Source organism: Psammomys obesus, unplaced genomic scaffold (assembly GCF_907164565.1).
Source record: "Psammomys obesus unplaced genomic scaffold, mPsaObe1.curated_primary_1811, whole genome shotgun sequence".
Taxonomy (NCBI): Eukaryota; Metazoa; Chordata; class Mammalia; order Rodentia; family Muridae; genus Psammomys; species Psammomys obesus.
The window spans coordinates 14,641,388-14,657,669 of record NW_026596069.1 but is presented as its reverse complement, the minus strand read 5'-3'; the positions used below and the strand labels follow the sequence as shown (position 1 = coordinate 14,657,669).

The 16,282-nt window shown below is 40.9% G+C and overlaps 1 protein-coding gene across 2 annotated transcripts in view; it reads right to left on the bottom strand.

Moving 5' to 3' along the window:
• Window positions 1-16,282, bottom strand: part of Garem1 (GRB2 associated regulator of MAPK1 subtype 1) — a 177,201-nt gene that overhangs the window by 104,112 nt on the left and 56,807 nt on the right. For both annotated transcript variants that reach the window (XM_055625411.1, XM_055625410.1), the window contains exon 2: window positions 5,679-5,819. In XM_055625411.1, the coding sequence (XP_055481386.1) occupies window positions 5,679-5,819 (141 nt within the window). The remainder of the gene's footprint in view (window positions 1-5,678; window positions 5,820-16,282) is intronic.

Sequence of the window (16,282 nt, the reverse complement as noted above, 5' to 3'; positions counted from 1 at the left end):
ATCTATCTATCTATCTATCTATCTATCTATCTATCTATCTATCTATCTATCTATTAATATAAACATAGATACAGCAAAGAAATAAGGCAACTTAACTAGTGACCAAACTGGTATGATTAATAACAGGCACATGGTGCCTGGCTCCCTGCAGAAGCCATGGTCACATCTATAGTAACCTGGTACAAAGTGCCCAAGTGGAATCTGATTAGGGAGTGACAATCTGTAATCCTTAAACATGCCCAAACCACACCACAGAAAGACAGCCAAGGAACAGCACCAGATGAAAGCAAGCCAAAGAGACTTGATGATGAAATGTTCTAAGTGGTCCGATGCTATCCTGGATAGGAAGAATACATACTGGATATGGGTTGTAGATTAGAGTGTCAAGTGCCCTAATTTTCCAATTGTATGCCATTGTATGAGATGGAGATTATTTTTGGCCTTAGAAATTCATGGTGAAACATTAGAGCACATGTGCTGTCTGCTCCCAAATACTCAAAAAGTAAAGATAGATGTCTGTATGTCTGTATGCACAGTTGGGCAGAGGAAGAGTGTGATAAAAACAACTGGGGAAGAATGATTAAAAAAAACAAACAAACAAGTGAAAGCATGAGAACAAAATGGGTCAAACTGAGTATAGGATGAGACCTCAAGACAAAGCTCAGAAGAAGTTGTATCCATGAACTCTCAAAATATGATTCTCCAAAGAAGGCCAACAATAATGCCAATACCAGATAACATGCCAACGTGGATGGGGCAAATTCTTCATCAGCCACAGATGAGGAGCTACAGATGGCCAAGAGCTGCCGAGAGAGGCAAACACAGTCTCTTCTAGGAACAAGCTCCCACCGAGGTTGTCCAAGGTTAGCTCTGAATGCATGGACATAGGAGCAATGTGAAATGGATTCATATGTTGAACATTTACACGTGCACACATACACAGACATTCACATGTTTATACATGTAGTGATAACTAAAGGTGGGAGCATTAATTTGGGAGGGGATACATGGGAAGAAGAGTTGAAGGGGGAAGAAGGGCAAGAGCGATATAGATGCAGGGCTCATGTATGAAGTTCTCAAGACAAAATTATTTTAAAAAAGCAAAACTAAACAGACAATGACTCACTCACACACAGATCAGCAAAACCAAAGTATGCACAGCAGCCAGAACAACCTTGAGGGGTGTCAGTGTTCATCTGCTGTCAATGACCAGAAAACCAACTCATCTTTTCATTAGTGCAAGACAGGAGCTAGGAGCTCAGAAACATGTCAAGTCACTGTGGTGATCCCGATCGCTAATGTCGGTGGAGTGCCCAGAAAGGACTAAGCAGTCTGAAAGGCATTTCGTTCACATAGCCTCCTGGTTTCCTGGGAAGAAAGGTAAGACAGAGTTATCTTACCAAAACACTAAGAAACTAGGATTTGTCCAAATAATACAGAGAATGAGGAAGTGGCAGAAATCAAACAAGATGATCATGGAGCTGGTGGGCTGTGCCACTGCTGCTGTGCCAAAGTTGTTTGTGAACTAATTACTAAGCGTCCCCAGGAATGAAAGATGAATCCAACTTAGATGAAATCCTGAAGCTAATAATCAAATAGTAATGCATGCCTGGGTAAATGCATCCTCCACTAATTACAGCCAGAGCTCACATAAGCAAGAACAATGAAGGTGACAGCCTTTGCTCCCCCACTGCACTTTAATGCTCTTTCTTCTGAGGACTGCACTTCCTAATAAATCTCTTCTTGGAAACAAACCATAGGCCACGGCGATCTAAGCTTGATGACACATGCATATAACCCCAGATATTTGTGTAGGCTGAGACAGGAGGATGGCTTGGGCCCAGGAGTTTGAGATAAGCCTGGGAAACAGTGAAACTTTGCCTAAAAAACTAAGAAAACAGTTTATAAACATGCCACTAAAACCACTGAGGTGATCATAATAAAAAAAATAATAAATCTTAGTTGTATAACATAACCAAAAAAACCCACTAAAATTTGTCTTTGTAAGCTTTTTTTTTCCTTTGCAGTACTGGGGATTATAGTCATGGCTGTACACACTTGATGCAAATGTTCTACCAAGAGACAATAGAGCTGGCCCTGTGCCTGTAAACTCTGAGATGCAAATCCCTTAGTCAAAAGATGTGAATCCGAAAACAAAAAATTGGTAATATCTACCTGGGCCTCAAAGCTCCTACTCAAGCTTCTTGTTGAAGCAACTCGAGAAAAACAGCTCAGAAAACTGAGACTGGCACTCGCCACCTGCCCCTGTTCCTTCTAATGGTAATCGACCTCATAAAGCATTTGGCCTCATTTCAGGGTTCTCTTTCTTTAATTTGTTTTCTATATGTTAATGCAGAGTGGTACGACCTTAGCGTCCCCACTTCTTTACTTAGCCTTGGCAGTTCTGTTTCATGAAAGATAATTCATGTCTTTGCAATATGTGGCTTTACAGGACCATCCCCATCACTGGCATCACCATTCCTCATACAAGAGAACATGCCATATACCTTTCTTCCCAGGGAAAGATGGATGGCTATTAATATAAAAGCATAAGCTCAAGAGTCTACTGTCTGTTTTTTGGGGGGGAAGGGATATTATCATTTGGCACTGGAAGCCCTTCCCCAACTTTAATTGTTTGTACCCATGGAGAAACCCTGAAAATCCTGGTGCCACTCTTATGCAACCATTGAGACCTAAACAATTATTGAGACCAACTGAAGTAGAATCTGTGCAGGCAGAATGCAGCAACCAGTCTTTCCTGAACCAGCTGCTATTTGATTCCACTGTGTACCCAAGACTGCAACCCCTGCATTAGATACCATCTGCACAAAGAGGTTTATCAGCTGTAGACTGATGGAAAGTATGCTCAAAAGATCTTTTTTTCTGTTTTTTTTGAGACAGAGTTTCTTTGTGTAGCCCTAGCTTTCTTGAACATCCTTTTGTAGATCCGTTGGCCTTGAACTCGGAAATCCACCTGCCTCTGCCTCCCGAGTGGTGGGATTAAAGACATGTACCACCTACATCTACACAATGGAATATTACTCAGCAATGAAAAATAAGAAAATAATGAAATTTGCAGGTAAGTGGTGGGAACTGGAAAGGATCATTTTGAGTGAGCTGTCCCAGAAGCAGAAAGACACATGGTATATATTCACTCATATAGACATATAATATAGGATAAACCTACTACAATCTGTATATCTAAAGAAACTAATCAAGAGGGAGGACCCTGACTAAAATGCTCAATTCCCATCCTGAAAGGAAAACAGGATGGACATCAGAAGAAGAAGAAAACAGGAAACAAGTTAGGAACTTGCCACAGAGGGCCTCTGAAAGGCTCTGCCCTGAAGACTATCAAAGCAGATGCTGAGACTTATGGCCAACTGCTGGGCAGAGTGCATGGAATCTTATGAAAGAAGAGGGAAATAGTAAGATCTGGAGAGGACAGGAACTCCACAAGGAGAGCAACAGAACCAAAAAATTTGAACACAGGGGTCTTTCCAGGGACTCATACTCCAACAAAGTGCCATGCATGGAGATAACCTAGAACCCCTGCACAGATGTAGCCCATGGCAGTTCAAGTGGGTTCCATAGTAATGGGAAGAGGGACTGCCTCTGACATAAACTGATTGGTCTGCTCTTTGATCACCTCCTCCTGAGGGGGGAACAGCCTTACCAGGCAACAGAAGATAACAATGCAGCCACTCCTGATGAGATCTGATAGACTAAGATCAGAAGGAAGGAGAGGGGGACCTCCCCTATCAATGGACTTGGGGAGGGGCATGCATGAAGAAGGGGGAGGGAAGGTGAGAGTAGGAGGGAGGAGGTAGAGGTTTATGGGGGGATACAAAGTGAATAAAGTGTAATTAATAAAAGTTAAAAAAAACACACACACACACAAAAAGATGTGTAACACCACTGCCCAACAAGAGATTTTTCATATCTACCTTATTTGTTAAGGAATATACAGACCAACTGGTCAGCGAAGGAAGGTGTATGTGAGCAAGGAAAGTGGCAATGGAATAAAGAATGATGGCATGTACCAAGTGAAGGTGACATGCAGCAAGCGTATCCAGAGCCAGTCTGTGACAGAAGAGGGCCCTCACTACCAGAGAAGCTGCATGGCTGAAGGAGGCATCACCAGCAGGGTGGGTGGAGCCAATGGAAAAGTATTCAGTGTAGTGAGGGACAGGGAGGTGACTGACCCGGCTCCAGTAGAGCGTCCCCTCTTTAGAGTAGGAAGATTGGAGAAACAGGAAGTAGGAGAAACAGGCTAGAGCATCGCAGGTCCAAGACAAGGCAAAAACGGGTCTCCATTGAGATCCGTGGAAATGACCCATTGAAAGCAGTCCTCTGGGAAGACTGATCAGAGACAATCTCCATGTTTTGTAGAAACTCCTAAAATTCAAGTGAACAGATAGAACACAGCCCAGGTAAAAACATACAAGATGGAAATTTATTTTTTAGTTTTCTATAAAGAGAAACCAGAGTCTGAGCCTACTGAAAATAAAGTAGATCGTGTTGCTAGTGGAAGCTCTTAGAGGGGAATCTGGGCAACATGGAGGCTTGTGAAATTCCCCACACATATGAGCACTGCTCCAGTGGCCTGGGCCTAACCTGGTAAACACACCACCTCCCGCTCTTCCTATAGAGGGTACTCCTATAACTAAGTAGTTAGCATAGGTATAAAGTTCGGTGTTTTAGGCCACAGAATGTCTCTTTTCTTTAATATTTTTGAGAGGGCTTTTTTAAGTTTAGTGACCAGCCGAAGAAGTCTAAGAATCAAACAGGCTACCAAAGCATTTATTTATTCCCTAAATACAGATTGAACAAATACTATTTACTACTATTCTAGGGTACAGCAAGATTCTGTTTTCAAATAAATAATCTGCCAAGCATTGTAGACAGGTCTGTCAAAGCCAAAACAGCAGTCTAGGTCTATCTAACCCAGTTGGTTGGTTAAAATATCCTGCAATAACTTCATGAAAAGTAGAATAACATATAAGAAGTCAATAACTATAAAATGAACTGTAGAACCAGAAGGTAGTGAATGTTGACATGTTTGGTTTTTAAAAACTGATTTATAAGCTTCCCCTACTGAAAATTTATTGAAGCAAATATATCACAAGTTCAGTTCTGACCATAGAACTCACTCAACAAAACTGAGTTCAATGACATCCCTGAACTGAATGGTATTCCAAGGAAGGGGACAAGGTGGCCATCATCTACATTTAACTAGAGCAATGAGGTCATGCTGCTGCTGTATTCTAAAGATGAATTGAGAGGAGAGGCAGGTCCAGGTATCTGAACTTCTAAACAGATACTTTTAAAACCAGGGTGCAGTGTCCTCTTGTGCAATGGAACCTTACAGAGTTGCTACCTCCTAGTATTCACAAAAGCGATGCTCAGATTGTACTTGGCTTAGTCAGAGGCACAAGGCTGTGGAACTCAGGAATTGGCTACATGTAGTGCTCCAATTCCAAGATCACAGAGGAATTCTCAGAGTAAAATTTTCACCTTCTAAACACCCAACTTCTTTAATTACAAGTATCTGCGACAAAATGGAGCTGCAACAGATACAAAATAAGTATACAGAAGCGTTTCATTCCTTTAAGTCAGCATGCCCTCTAGCTGATAGGCAGTTCCTAGTTCCTGCTGTTAGTCTTGCTGAGTCTTACCTGCATAATGAACGGGGATCTCGATCTTTGGCCCAATGACATAGTGACCTTCTTCCAGGCTATGGGCAGTGATGGTGGTCCACTGCCGGCAGGAGTGGATCAGCACGTAGTCATTCTCCCGCAGCCCTTCCACGCACTCTCCTAGAAAACACGACTGCACGTGAGAAAGCTGGAATTCAGATCTGCTTACTCCACATCCCACAACGAAATTTCTTTACTATAACTTGGATGGCTTTGGGGAGGTGGCATAGTCCAGAAATAGGGACAAGAACTAGGACCTAAGTTCAATCCTCAGCACTGGGGATTGAGGCAGAGGCAGGAGAATGCTGGTGTTTACTGACCAGCCAGTCTAGCCAATCAGCAGTCCCCAGGTTCAGTGAAAGATCTTGTCTCAAAAATATGGCGGCACTCTGGGTGTTCCTAGAGGTCATGATAGTCTAGACCACAAGGCTTTAGGGTTTAGTTGTCCCCATTTCTCAAAACAGCAACATCATCAATCTGTTTAACTTAAGGGAAAAAGGTGGCATTATCCTCTAGCACCCCCTCCTTTACTTATGAACAAACTGAGGAGTTCATAACACAGTATCAATTCCTTGAATTGGAAAAAAAAAAAAAAGAAAAGAAATAAAGAAAAAAGAGGTCTCCATTCAAGTTGAAAACTATGCATAGGGTTCTCTATAGACGTATTCGACTTACTGGGCAATGTAGCATCACATACATAATCATACCTACATGGCTGTGGCTTGATGACAAACGCCACCCAGTGCCTAGAGCAAGCACCACTCAGATGATGTTTTATGTCGCTGCCTGTAGTAATATGACATCACTAAGAAGGCATTGCTCCTTCCCAGGTGAGGAAAACCAAGGTCCAAAATGATGTGATATGGTGTGTCTAATCTCACAGGCTTAATGAACAGAAAAGTAGGTTCAGACGTAGATGAAGAGGGTGCCAAAGCTTAGCTCTTACACACTACAATAAAACCATAAAAAACAAACAGTCCGTTGAAGGAGTGCTTGACACTAAACACATGTACTTCCTTTTAAGTTCCATGTGCCCATCAGCCAGTTCTCTCCGGCCTGCCACCAATCCTCCAATCAACCCTCCCAATCAATTAAGTGTAATGAAGCTTTATAGTATCCAGATGAAATTATTTCTCATTTTAATAGTCTCAGAAGAAACTTTTTAGCCTTCTAAATGATGACAAACTATTTCAAAAGGTAAATCCACTCCTTGAAATGTAAAAGATGTTTTTCAGATGCCAACAAAATCCAGCCCATTAATTCTGGGTTAGTCATTTTAAATGCTCAATGAAAACATCTGGTAAGGTTAATTCATAGGGAAGACAGCCTTCCTCATTTTTTATGTTAACTTTACTACAGTAATTAAGAGTTATTAGTGATGTAATTGTATGTTTGAAATTGCATTTGCAGATCTCCTTAAAATGGTAAGATTCAGCACTTTTCTAGTCCTTAATGAAGGCAGCAATGACTGCTTGGTTGTTCCAACCATAACCAGCTAACTGGCTTCTAAACCAATACCATGATGGTCTCTGAAACAGTTTTAATGAAAGAGTATTTTGTCTCTGGGGGTAGAAAAGAGATTTGAAAACTTTATTTAGAGGTAGGAATGACCTGGAGGTAGTGTTCATCAACAGGATGGGAGGTCTGATTCATGGCAGACTCCCTGCACCTCATGCTTTGGGAGGACTGAGCTATTTCATCATAACGTCTCCTGGGGCACTCATCAGCCCTTTGCATTCCTCGGGCATATTAAGGCAGGAAGGAAGGCTTTCGAAGCTCCGCTCCAGAGGAGGCGTTAAGCAATACATCTGCTCTCAGAAGAGCTGAGCACGCAGCAGGTATGTTCAGCAGACCTGCTCTCTAGCACCACTGGGCCACCTCTATTGTGTGGTCTCAGGTAGGACCTTTGCTTCTTCCTGGCAAGATGGGCAACACAACCCTTGCTTCCCAGAGAGCACACAGGGGTGGAGAACGAAGGGCATCGTGGCCAAGTGTGATCTATTATGATGGCCAAGCCTGATCTATTATGAGTGATCCTTCAGCCATTCACTTTTTTTTTTTTTTTCTGAAATGGTAATCCAACATTGTAATTTTAGGTCATGCTATTCTTTAATAGGGTAGGGAATGATCTTCAGAGCACTCAAGTAGTTTGTTTGGAGTTGTATAGCTAGTAAGTGGGAGAATCGTATTTTGAAGACTTTCCATTTCTTCCTGATATTCTGCCATACATTGGCCTTTACCTGTAAAACCACTGGCAGTAACCCAGGAAACAGAAAGATGCTGGTCCTAGGCTTCCAGTTGCACTCACTTACTCTACCACTACAAGCATGCTTCTGAGCATTTAGGACCCATAAATCAGTGCACAGCAACAACAACAAGTCCTCAGTATCCAGTGGGGAGGAGACAGCCAATGCCATCAAGAACAGTGAATAATGTCACCTACAATGAATCATATGAGAGGTGCTCCAGAAAGAAGACACACACTTAATTAAAGGGATCATGAAAGTATTAGGTCATGAATGTCTGAGGGGGGCTGTCTGCATGCTTTTTATATTTCAAAATATTCTTTATTCATTTGTCCAACAAACCTTTATTTCCTTTTTTATTTATTTTGTGTGTGTAGGTATGCTGGTGCACATGCTCCATGATGCTTGTACCCACTTTATTTTGTACTGCTTTTTCATTTCCGTGAGCAGGCAAGGGAAGAGTTGGTAGAAACAAACAAACAAACCAAAAAAAAAGGACTTGGTTCTTTCTTTAGGAAGCCCACAATAATGTGTAATTTCGGGGGAGGGAACACAAGGCCCATGCTGTGTGAAAGAGATAAGCAATCTAGGCTGGGCCTGGAACTTCAGCAGAGATGAAGAAAGAGAAGGAAATGGTAATGGGAGAACAGAGCTGCTGGGCTTCCCTGTGATAGACAGCTGGGCTTGGAAGAGAGGAGGAGACAGGAGCCTTCCAGGAGCCCGGGAACAAATACCACCACTCCAGGAATATGAATCTGTGGAGTTATTACAGAAGATGCATTGGTGGAAAAAGAAAACAGAGCCCTGCGGCCCATATGGGAAACTCAGGGGGAGAGCACAATGCCACTCAGGAATAAAACAAAAATGCCATTTTCTGCAAGTGAATTGTATCATAAAGATTGTTTTAATTTTATTCCACAGTGGGCTCTAAAGTGGCACCCCAAAAAACAACTGCAGTCAAGTTAATCAAAATGAAAACATAACATTCAGTCCTGCAGTTTGTTGGTGTAGTAAACACTAGTAAAAGGCTCAGAATGACTTTTGGAGCCATAACGTAGGAAGAAAACAATGCCTATTTTTTGAGCTTATATTGTATTTTTTTAAAAAAACAATTGATCTATGTGCCTGCTTTAGGAAAAGTCAGTTCCACAAAAGTTGTCTGGAAACAAAACAAAACAATAACCTAAAACATCCCAGGGTAGGTCACTAATAAAGAAATGGAATTAAATGGATTCATAAAGCAAACATCTTTTTGTGATATAATTATCCTGGCGCTTAACAACTATGTGTAACATACTAAAATTTAGCTCGAGGTTTTAGTAATAAGAAGCCTAAAGGAAGTGGGTGTCACACTCCAGAATATGCAAACATCCTCCTGCAAGTGCTCTGCAGCTAACCCACTTCTGGGACACACTTCATTTGCTTGCTTGGACCTTGCTCCCCCAAAAGTAATCCATACATTCCTATTAAGATAGCCATGCACAAAGGGGTCTTTTCTGAGACAGATACTCCAACCAAGGACCATGCATGGAGATAACCAAGAACCCCTGCACAGACGTAGCCCATGGCAGCTCAGTTTCCAAGTGGGTTCCCTAGTAAGGGGAATAGGGACTATCTCTGACATGAACTCAGTGGTTGGCTCTTTGATCACCTCCCCCTGAGGGGGCGGGGGCAGCGTTACCAGGCCACAGAGTAAGACAATGCAGCCAGTTCTGATGAGACCTGATAGGCTAGGGTCAGAGGGAAGGGGAGGAGGACTTCCCCTATGAGTGGATTTAGGGAGGGGCATGGGAGGATAAGAAGGAGGGAAGCTGGGATTGGGAGGGAATGAGGGAGTGGGCTACAGCTGGGATCCAAAGTGAATAAACTGTAATTAATAAAAAATAAATAAATTAAAAAAGATAGAAATGCTTTTATTTAACACCAGGTAACTTCAAAGTAAGTCTGCTTCAAAATAAGGTTCAATTTAAAACTCTAAAATAATTATTTATGAGCTGGACATGTAGAAATGAGCAACTCTTGCCTCTGCCTTTTGGCTTATGGTACAAAATATTCTACCAAATCCCCTTTCTGTCACCTCCTCTCAGTGTGCGCCCTCCAACAGCCATTTACAGTAACAGGAAAGGCACAGCCTTAGCCTGCTCCCCCTGTCTTTCTCTTTTATAGTCTGGTACCTTTCTCTGGGACCCTCTTAGCCACATGTAGCTCTCCAGCTCATGGCATCAGTTGCTAGTTTCTATGGAGCACCTGGTCTGGACCATTTTCTACACCTTTCTGAAGGGATGCCCCTCTGTGGCCATTCATCATATACTATACATTCATTCTGTGACACTGACAGAGAATCAGCTATGGTCTAGGTCCTGGCAGCACAGTAGTAAATAAATCAAATGAAGAGAAGCAACCTCCTTGGCTTTCCATCTTATTTTTTTTTCCTTTTCTAACTTATTTAAATATTCCCATAGTTAAGACCAATTAAAAGTAATAGCATCCTATTATTGTACTGACACATCTTCAAATGTTTCTACTCATCCCTTGGCCCAGTAGCCCAAAGGGTCTGCAACTAGGTCCCTACCCCACATTAGCCACCCAAACGGCTCTTTTTTTGTTCAAATATTTGTTCCATTCTTATGTGGCTGCTCCCTGTCTTAACTTTCATTCTTCTTTTTATATTCTCACATCTATATGCCTAGCTTCTCACCTTACTGTTCTTAAAAACCTGCTCAAATGCCACCTTCACGAGTGTCTTTCCATCTCAAGCCTAATCCTAACTAAAGAGCAAGCCCAACTTCACTGATTTGAATCACACTAATTTTGCTTTGCTTAAAGTCTATGATGGAATTGTAAATTTGTTTTAGAGCTATGAGGTCGACTTTTAGATGCACCTGCATAAATTATGTAGATAAAACTGTAATAAAAGCATTTAAAAACTTGTCTCACCAGGCCATGGTGACAGTTCTTTCCAGCACCTGGAAGCCTCAGGCAGAAGGAGTCTGAGTTCCAGGTCAGCATTGGCTACAGAGTAAGTTTAAAGACAGTCTAGGCTACACAGCTAGCTAGAAAAACGGCATGCTCATGCATTTGTCAGGGTTGAGGAACATGGTTTTAGGGGTTAAGGAGAAAAGACATTCAGAACTATAAACAAAACCTTCTTTGTGGCAGTGCATCTCACCAGACCCCACAGAAGGCAACACAACAGGCCTCAAGTACGCCCCTGGGTTTAACTATGCTTTTAAATATTCCAATATGCTTACCTTTATTTGGAATACCCAGCTCTGTGTTAGACTGTAACTTATGACACACCTTGTAACTACTTCAGCTTTGCACATCAGAACAGCTGAATATATCTGAGTTACAGCGTATCTTCTGATATGTATGAATTACTTCAATGGTTCTGAATAACTCAGTAATGCAGCACTTCCCACAGGAGAATACAAGTATGTCAAACGCTCCTTTTATTTTTAAAGAGGAAAATGAGGTATAGATCGAATATTTTAATTCATCTCTAATAAAAAAAAAGGTCTACTAATAAAAAATGTGAAATTTGAAATGTCCTAAGATCTAGTACTTTTTGAAGGTTACCATGATGTCACAAGTGGAAAATTCCACACATGACCTCATATGAGAGTTGTAGCTGAAACGTAAGTGAACTAAAACTTTTGCACAGTTCCTTCCAGGCTGTGGATACACGGAAAATATAGGATGGAAATGAGTTCTGTGTTTAGACTTGGGTTCTCAGATGTATTTGCAAAATCACAAAATCTGAAAAAGAAAATAAAAAACTCTGTAATAAGTGGACCCAAACAACTAAATGTGTTTTAATGTTAAATCTGTTAGCTCATGACTAACAAGTTTTCTCATTATTAATGTCAGGATAAAGCCAAAAAGAATAAGGCAGACATAAGAGCAGACATAAAAGCATGTTCTTGTCAAAGAGAACAAATCCAGAGTTAACAGAACAAAGAAAAGGCAAAACACACATGATTTTAATAATTCCCTAAATTATGAGAATTGTGTGGCTATAGCAACTATAAATTTAAAGTTTATTAACAAATTCACATTTGTTTCTTTGTTCCTGGTGCTGTATTTTACACCAGAGCTAACTACTTGAACTTGAAGCTGTTGCTTCTCAGAAACTGCTTTGACTCCTTCCAAGTCCCAGAATACCCTACTTTGCGTAGCATATATATAACCTTACATGCAGACTCATTTTCTTTTTCTAAGTTTCTTTTACTCTTGGGGGACTTAGTTTGGTCTCAGCACCTTTAGCAGAGCTCTGACCATGACGGACACTTGTTGCTTGTTGACAGATGAATAAAGCCTCGATCTAAACAGTCTGACTTTTAATGCTTTTGCAATGAGAATCAACCACTGAAGTTAGAATTTTTATTTGCTATGGACATAAACTGGTCCTTGTGTTTGGTTAAATTAATCAACCACGGGTAAATGAAATTTTTCTACAATTTCCTTGTTGATTCTCATTAAAGTCTAATTTAATAGTTGTGACTTGTCCCATTTTTGTGACTTGTCCCATTTTTCTGACATCCAAAGGCAAACTGGTCCAGTGACAGAAATATATTTGGGGTTTCTCACTATATTTAGTAAAAAACTGTGATGTTCTTTTAATTGTGTGTTAATATGACATTACAGTCTTTTCCATACAGAAGGGAGTAAACTAATTGTCTGCATTTCATTTTCTTACAACTTAAAAATAGCTTTGGTGTCAGGGGCTAAACACCAAATACATGTGTTCTGCTTTCCAGGCATATAAAGGAGCACGGTGCTGACTGTCCTGGCAGTTAGCCTTGCCATATTCCCGAGTTCTAGCCAATGGTGTGTGAGCAAAAAGGACACTGCCTACTTCCTGCTCTGGCCATATCCATGAAGCAGTTCACAAGCTGGATGAGAAATACTGATTTCTACGAGTACCTGGAACAAACCAAAGACAGGGCAGTGCCAGCCGTCTAGGTTCTTTCATTAATATAAGATAGAACAAACTACCTGTTGCACAGCTGAGCACACACATGGCCTGAGAAACACTCTCTACTGGGGAATTACCTAGGGTCAGCTCTGGTATTCCCTTCTTGTTACAACAGTTAGCCTTCCTGAAGCATAACCTTCAACACCGGCAGTCTTCCAGTAACCAAAAGGGCTTATTTCCAGGGCTGCCCGAAGCGGTCTGCGTAAATATAAACTTTTCTGTCCTTGGAGAAGGTAGTTTACAGGCAACTCCTCCATTCTGCTTATTTCATTCTATAAATTAAATAATTCAATCGGATCTAATTAGCACCTTTGAACATTTTCAATGAATGAGGTCTTAGCCATGCCACTGTCTTCCAGACAGACAAAAAAATGTAGAATGTTCCTGTGATGTGTCCGTCCCAAAGGGCTTTATAAATCACATGATGAAAAGATATGAGTGTGGAAGGGGAAGAGGAGATGCCATAGCCAGCATACCAGGAGAGTCCAAGAGACATCAAAAAATTAAAAACTAAAATGCTGTCTGCATTGAAAAGATAGTAAGGGGCTCCAAAGAGGAAGTAGCAGAAAAGGAGGTGAATTCTCAAAGAAATAAGTAGTTGGCAAATAACCATTAAGAGGTAAAAATTATAAAGCCATCAGGAAGGATGTGGTCACAGGAAATCACTGGAGCACAGGTAATAATCTGAAATCAATGGGAACTGAAAAAACGGAAGCCCAGGAACAAGAGAAGAGACCACCATCAGCCTAATGGCTGAGTTATAAGAATGTGTTGAGCTGAAGAGGAGAACTGACACCAGCATTGCTAAGACTCAGGTCTGATGTCTGAAGCTGCTTGATAAGAGCTTGGGAATGTGGATTGTTTTTAGAAAGCTTTTAGGAAGGACAGCATGTGTGAACACAACAAAGCAGCCTGGACTCACACGGTCATGATTTTAGGATCTTCTAATGAAAGTCACGGATAATATTCTGTGCTCCCCAGTGATTCTCCAAGGACATGCAAGCACTTGTATTTCTATACCCACAGATAGCAATCTTGACTTTCGACACTGCGGCCTGTTTCTAGCATTGTCCTTTTGTGAACAATGGCCTCTGGGGGGAAAATACAACAGGCACAGTCAACAACAGCACCCTTTGACCTTAGTGGACATCCTGCTCTAATCATTTCCAAAAATGAGCACCAATCTGATTGTCTCGGGGGCAACTGTCCCTTGTTTATGATGAGAGGAGCCTGCAGCCCAGAGGGAAACAGTTCTGGGTCTAGGCTGTGTGATCACTGTAATTATTTGGAGACGAGTGAGAACTTTATCAGTCCCTGCCTCTGGCCAGTGAGGTCTGGAATGTTGGAAGTGGGGTCCTTGAACCAGCAGGCTCTGAAGTCTTGAAAGGATTTTGAAAGGAGAGACTGTATTCTCTTGTGTGACTCAGTTCTTCAATTCCTATACATCCGAGATACAAGACTCTTAGCAGATACATGAGCTACAAATATATTTCATTGTGTAGAGTCTTTCACTTTCTTGAGAGTGTCCTCTGAAGCACAAAAGTTTTTAGTTCAGATTTTAGTTCAAATATATTTTTTCTTCTGTCAAACACTGTCTAACATCAGGTCAAGAAGAGCCATGCCCGTGTTTCCATAACTTTGTCTTTTACACATGTCTACAACTCATGTTAAATTTTGTGTATGTTATAGTTGGAGTCCAAATGCCCTGCTGTGCATGTGAGTGTTCAAATGTCCAACCATTAACTTTGCAAAGGCAAACCTCTCTTCACCGGCTTGTCATGCTCACTGTCAAAACCAGCAGTTCACATATGTACGGGCTTATTTCCAGTCTTTCCATACTATTCAACTGTCTCAGATTTTATGCTAGTATCGGACTGTCTTAATTACTGTGGTTTTATTGTAAGTTTTGAATGAAAATAGGAAATTGAGTCTGACAACTTGACTATTTTTCAAGATTGTCTAGGTTTTTTTTTTTTTTGTTTGTTTGTTTTTTTTTGCAGGGGAAGGTTCCTTTTATCCAGGCTAATTTTAGAATTGTCAATTTCTGGGAAGAAAAAAAAAAAGCTATGAATTTTGTAACTGTGTTTAATCTATAGATCAATTTGGAGATTACTATTTTAGGAATATTATTCTTTCCAATCTATGAACAAGCAATGCCTTTTTATTTGTTTTGACCTCACTTAATAACATACTTCCAGTGTACAAGTTCTATAATGCTTTTGCTAAATATGTGAGCTTGTAACACATTCTCTCTGACAGCATTACAAGAAAAATTATTTGCAGTGTGCAGATGTATAGTTAACTTCTGTGTATTGATTTTAAACTTGGCAACTTTGTTGGACTTGCTTCTTAGTTCTAGTACAATTTGTAAAAACATTACATATTCCTTAGGATTTTTCCTTTATAAGCACAGGTTATCTGTGAACAGTTTTACTTCCCCATCCCAATTTGGAAGCTCTTTTTTCCTTCAGTACCTCTCACTAGATTCTCTAATGGGATGCTAACGGTAAGTGGCAACCAAGACTCTCTTTGGAGAGGCTGTGCTCTTCTTTTATTCTCTATCCTTCCGGAGAGATGGAATTTGATATGATTACTGGGTTTGATCACTTCCTTCTCAACTCATCTCATCATCTCACTCTCCAAGAAGGACTCAGGACTATAGTCTAAGGCCAGGACTGGGGCAAACAGAAGAAACATCATGGGCCAAAAACATCATGAAAAACACAGACCAGATATTTTTTCTAAGGTGAGCACTAAAAGGAGAATCTACAGTGATGCAGAGTGTTGTCAAAGGTGAGTGCTACAGAAAGGTAAGGCTGGTGCCTCCCTACACTGTATCTGACTGCAACAAAGAATAAACACACAGGACTCTGCTCAGCTCCTCCCATGAATTGCACTTTGGCCATGAACCTGTAGCACAGAACTTCTAGTTTCATGCAAAGCTTGGGAGATCCCTGTTTCCTGAGAATATACAAGAATTCAAAGACAAGAAGTTTAATTCTTTGGAGCAGAATTCATGATGATATCCTAACCAAATCAGGAAGGGTGGTCCCCCCACCCCTGCTTCCAGGACACTTCCATACTTTCTGATTAAGTATACATATGCTGTCATGGTGTGCTGACTAATTAAAGAGTGATTTCTTTTTCCTTTGCTGATCAAAAGTATCGCATTTAGGAAGTGAAGACAGACAGAACTTTGTTTGCTTTTTTTTTGGTTGGGTTTTTTTTTGTTGTTGTTGTTAGTTAGTTTGTTTGTTTGTTTTTGAGACAGGGTTTCTCTCTGTAGCCTTGGCTGTCCTGGACCTGGAACTCACTTCGTACACCAGGCTGGCCTTGAACTCAGAGATCGGCTTGCCTCT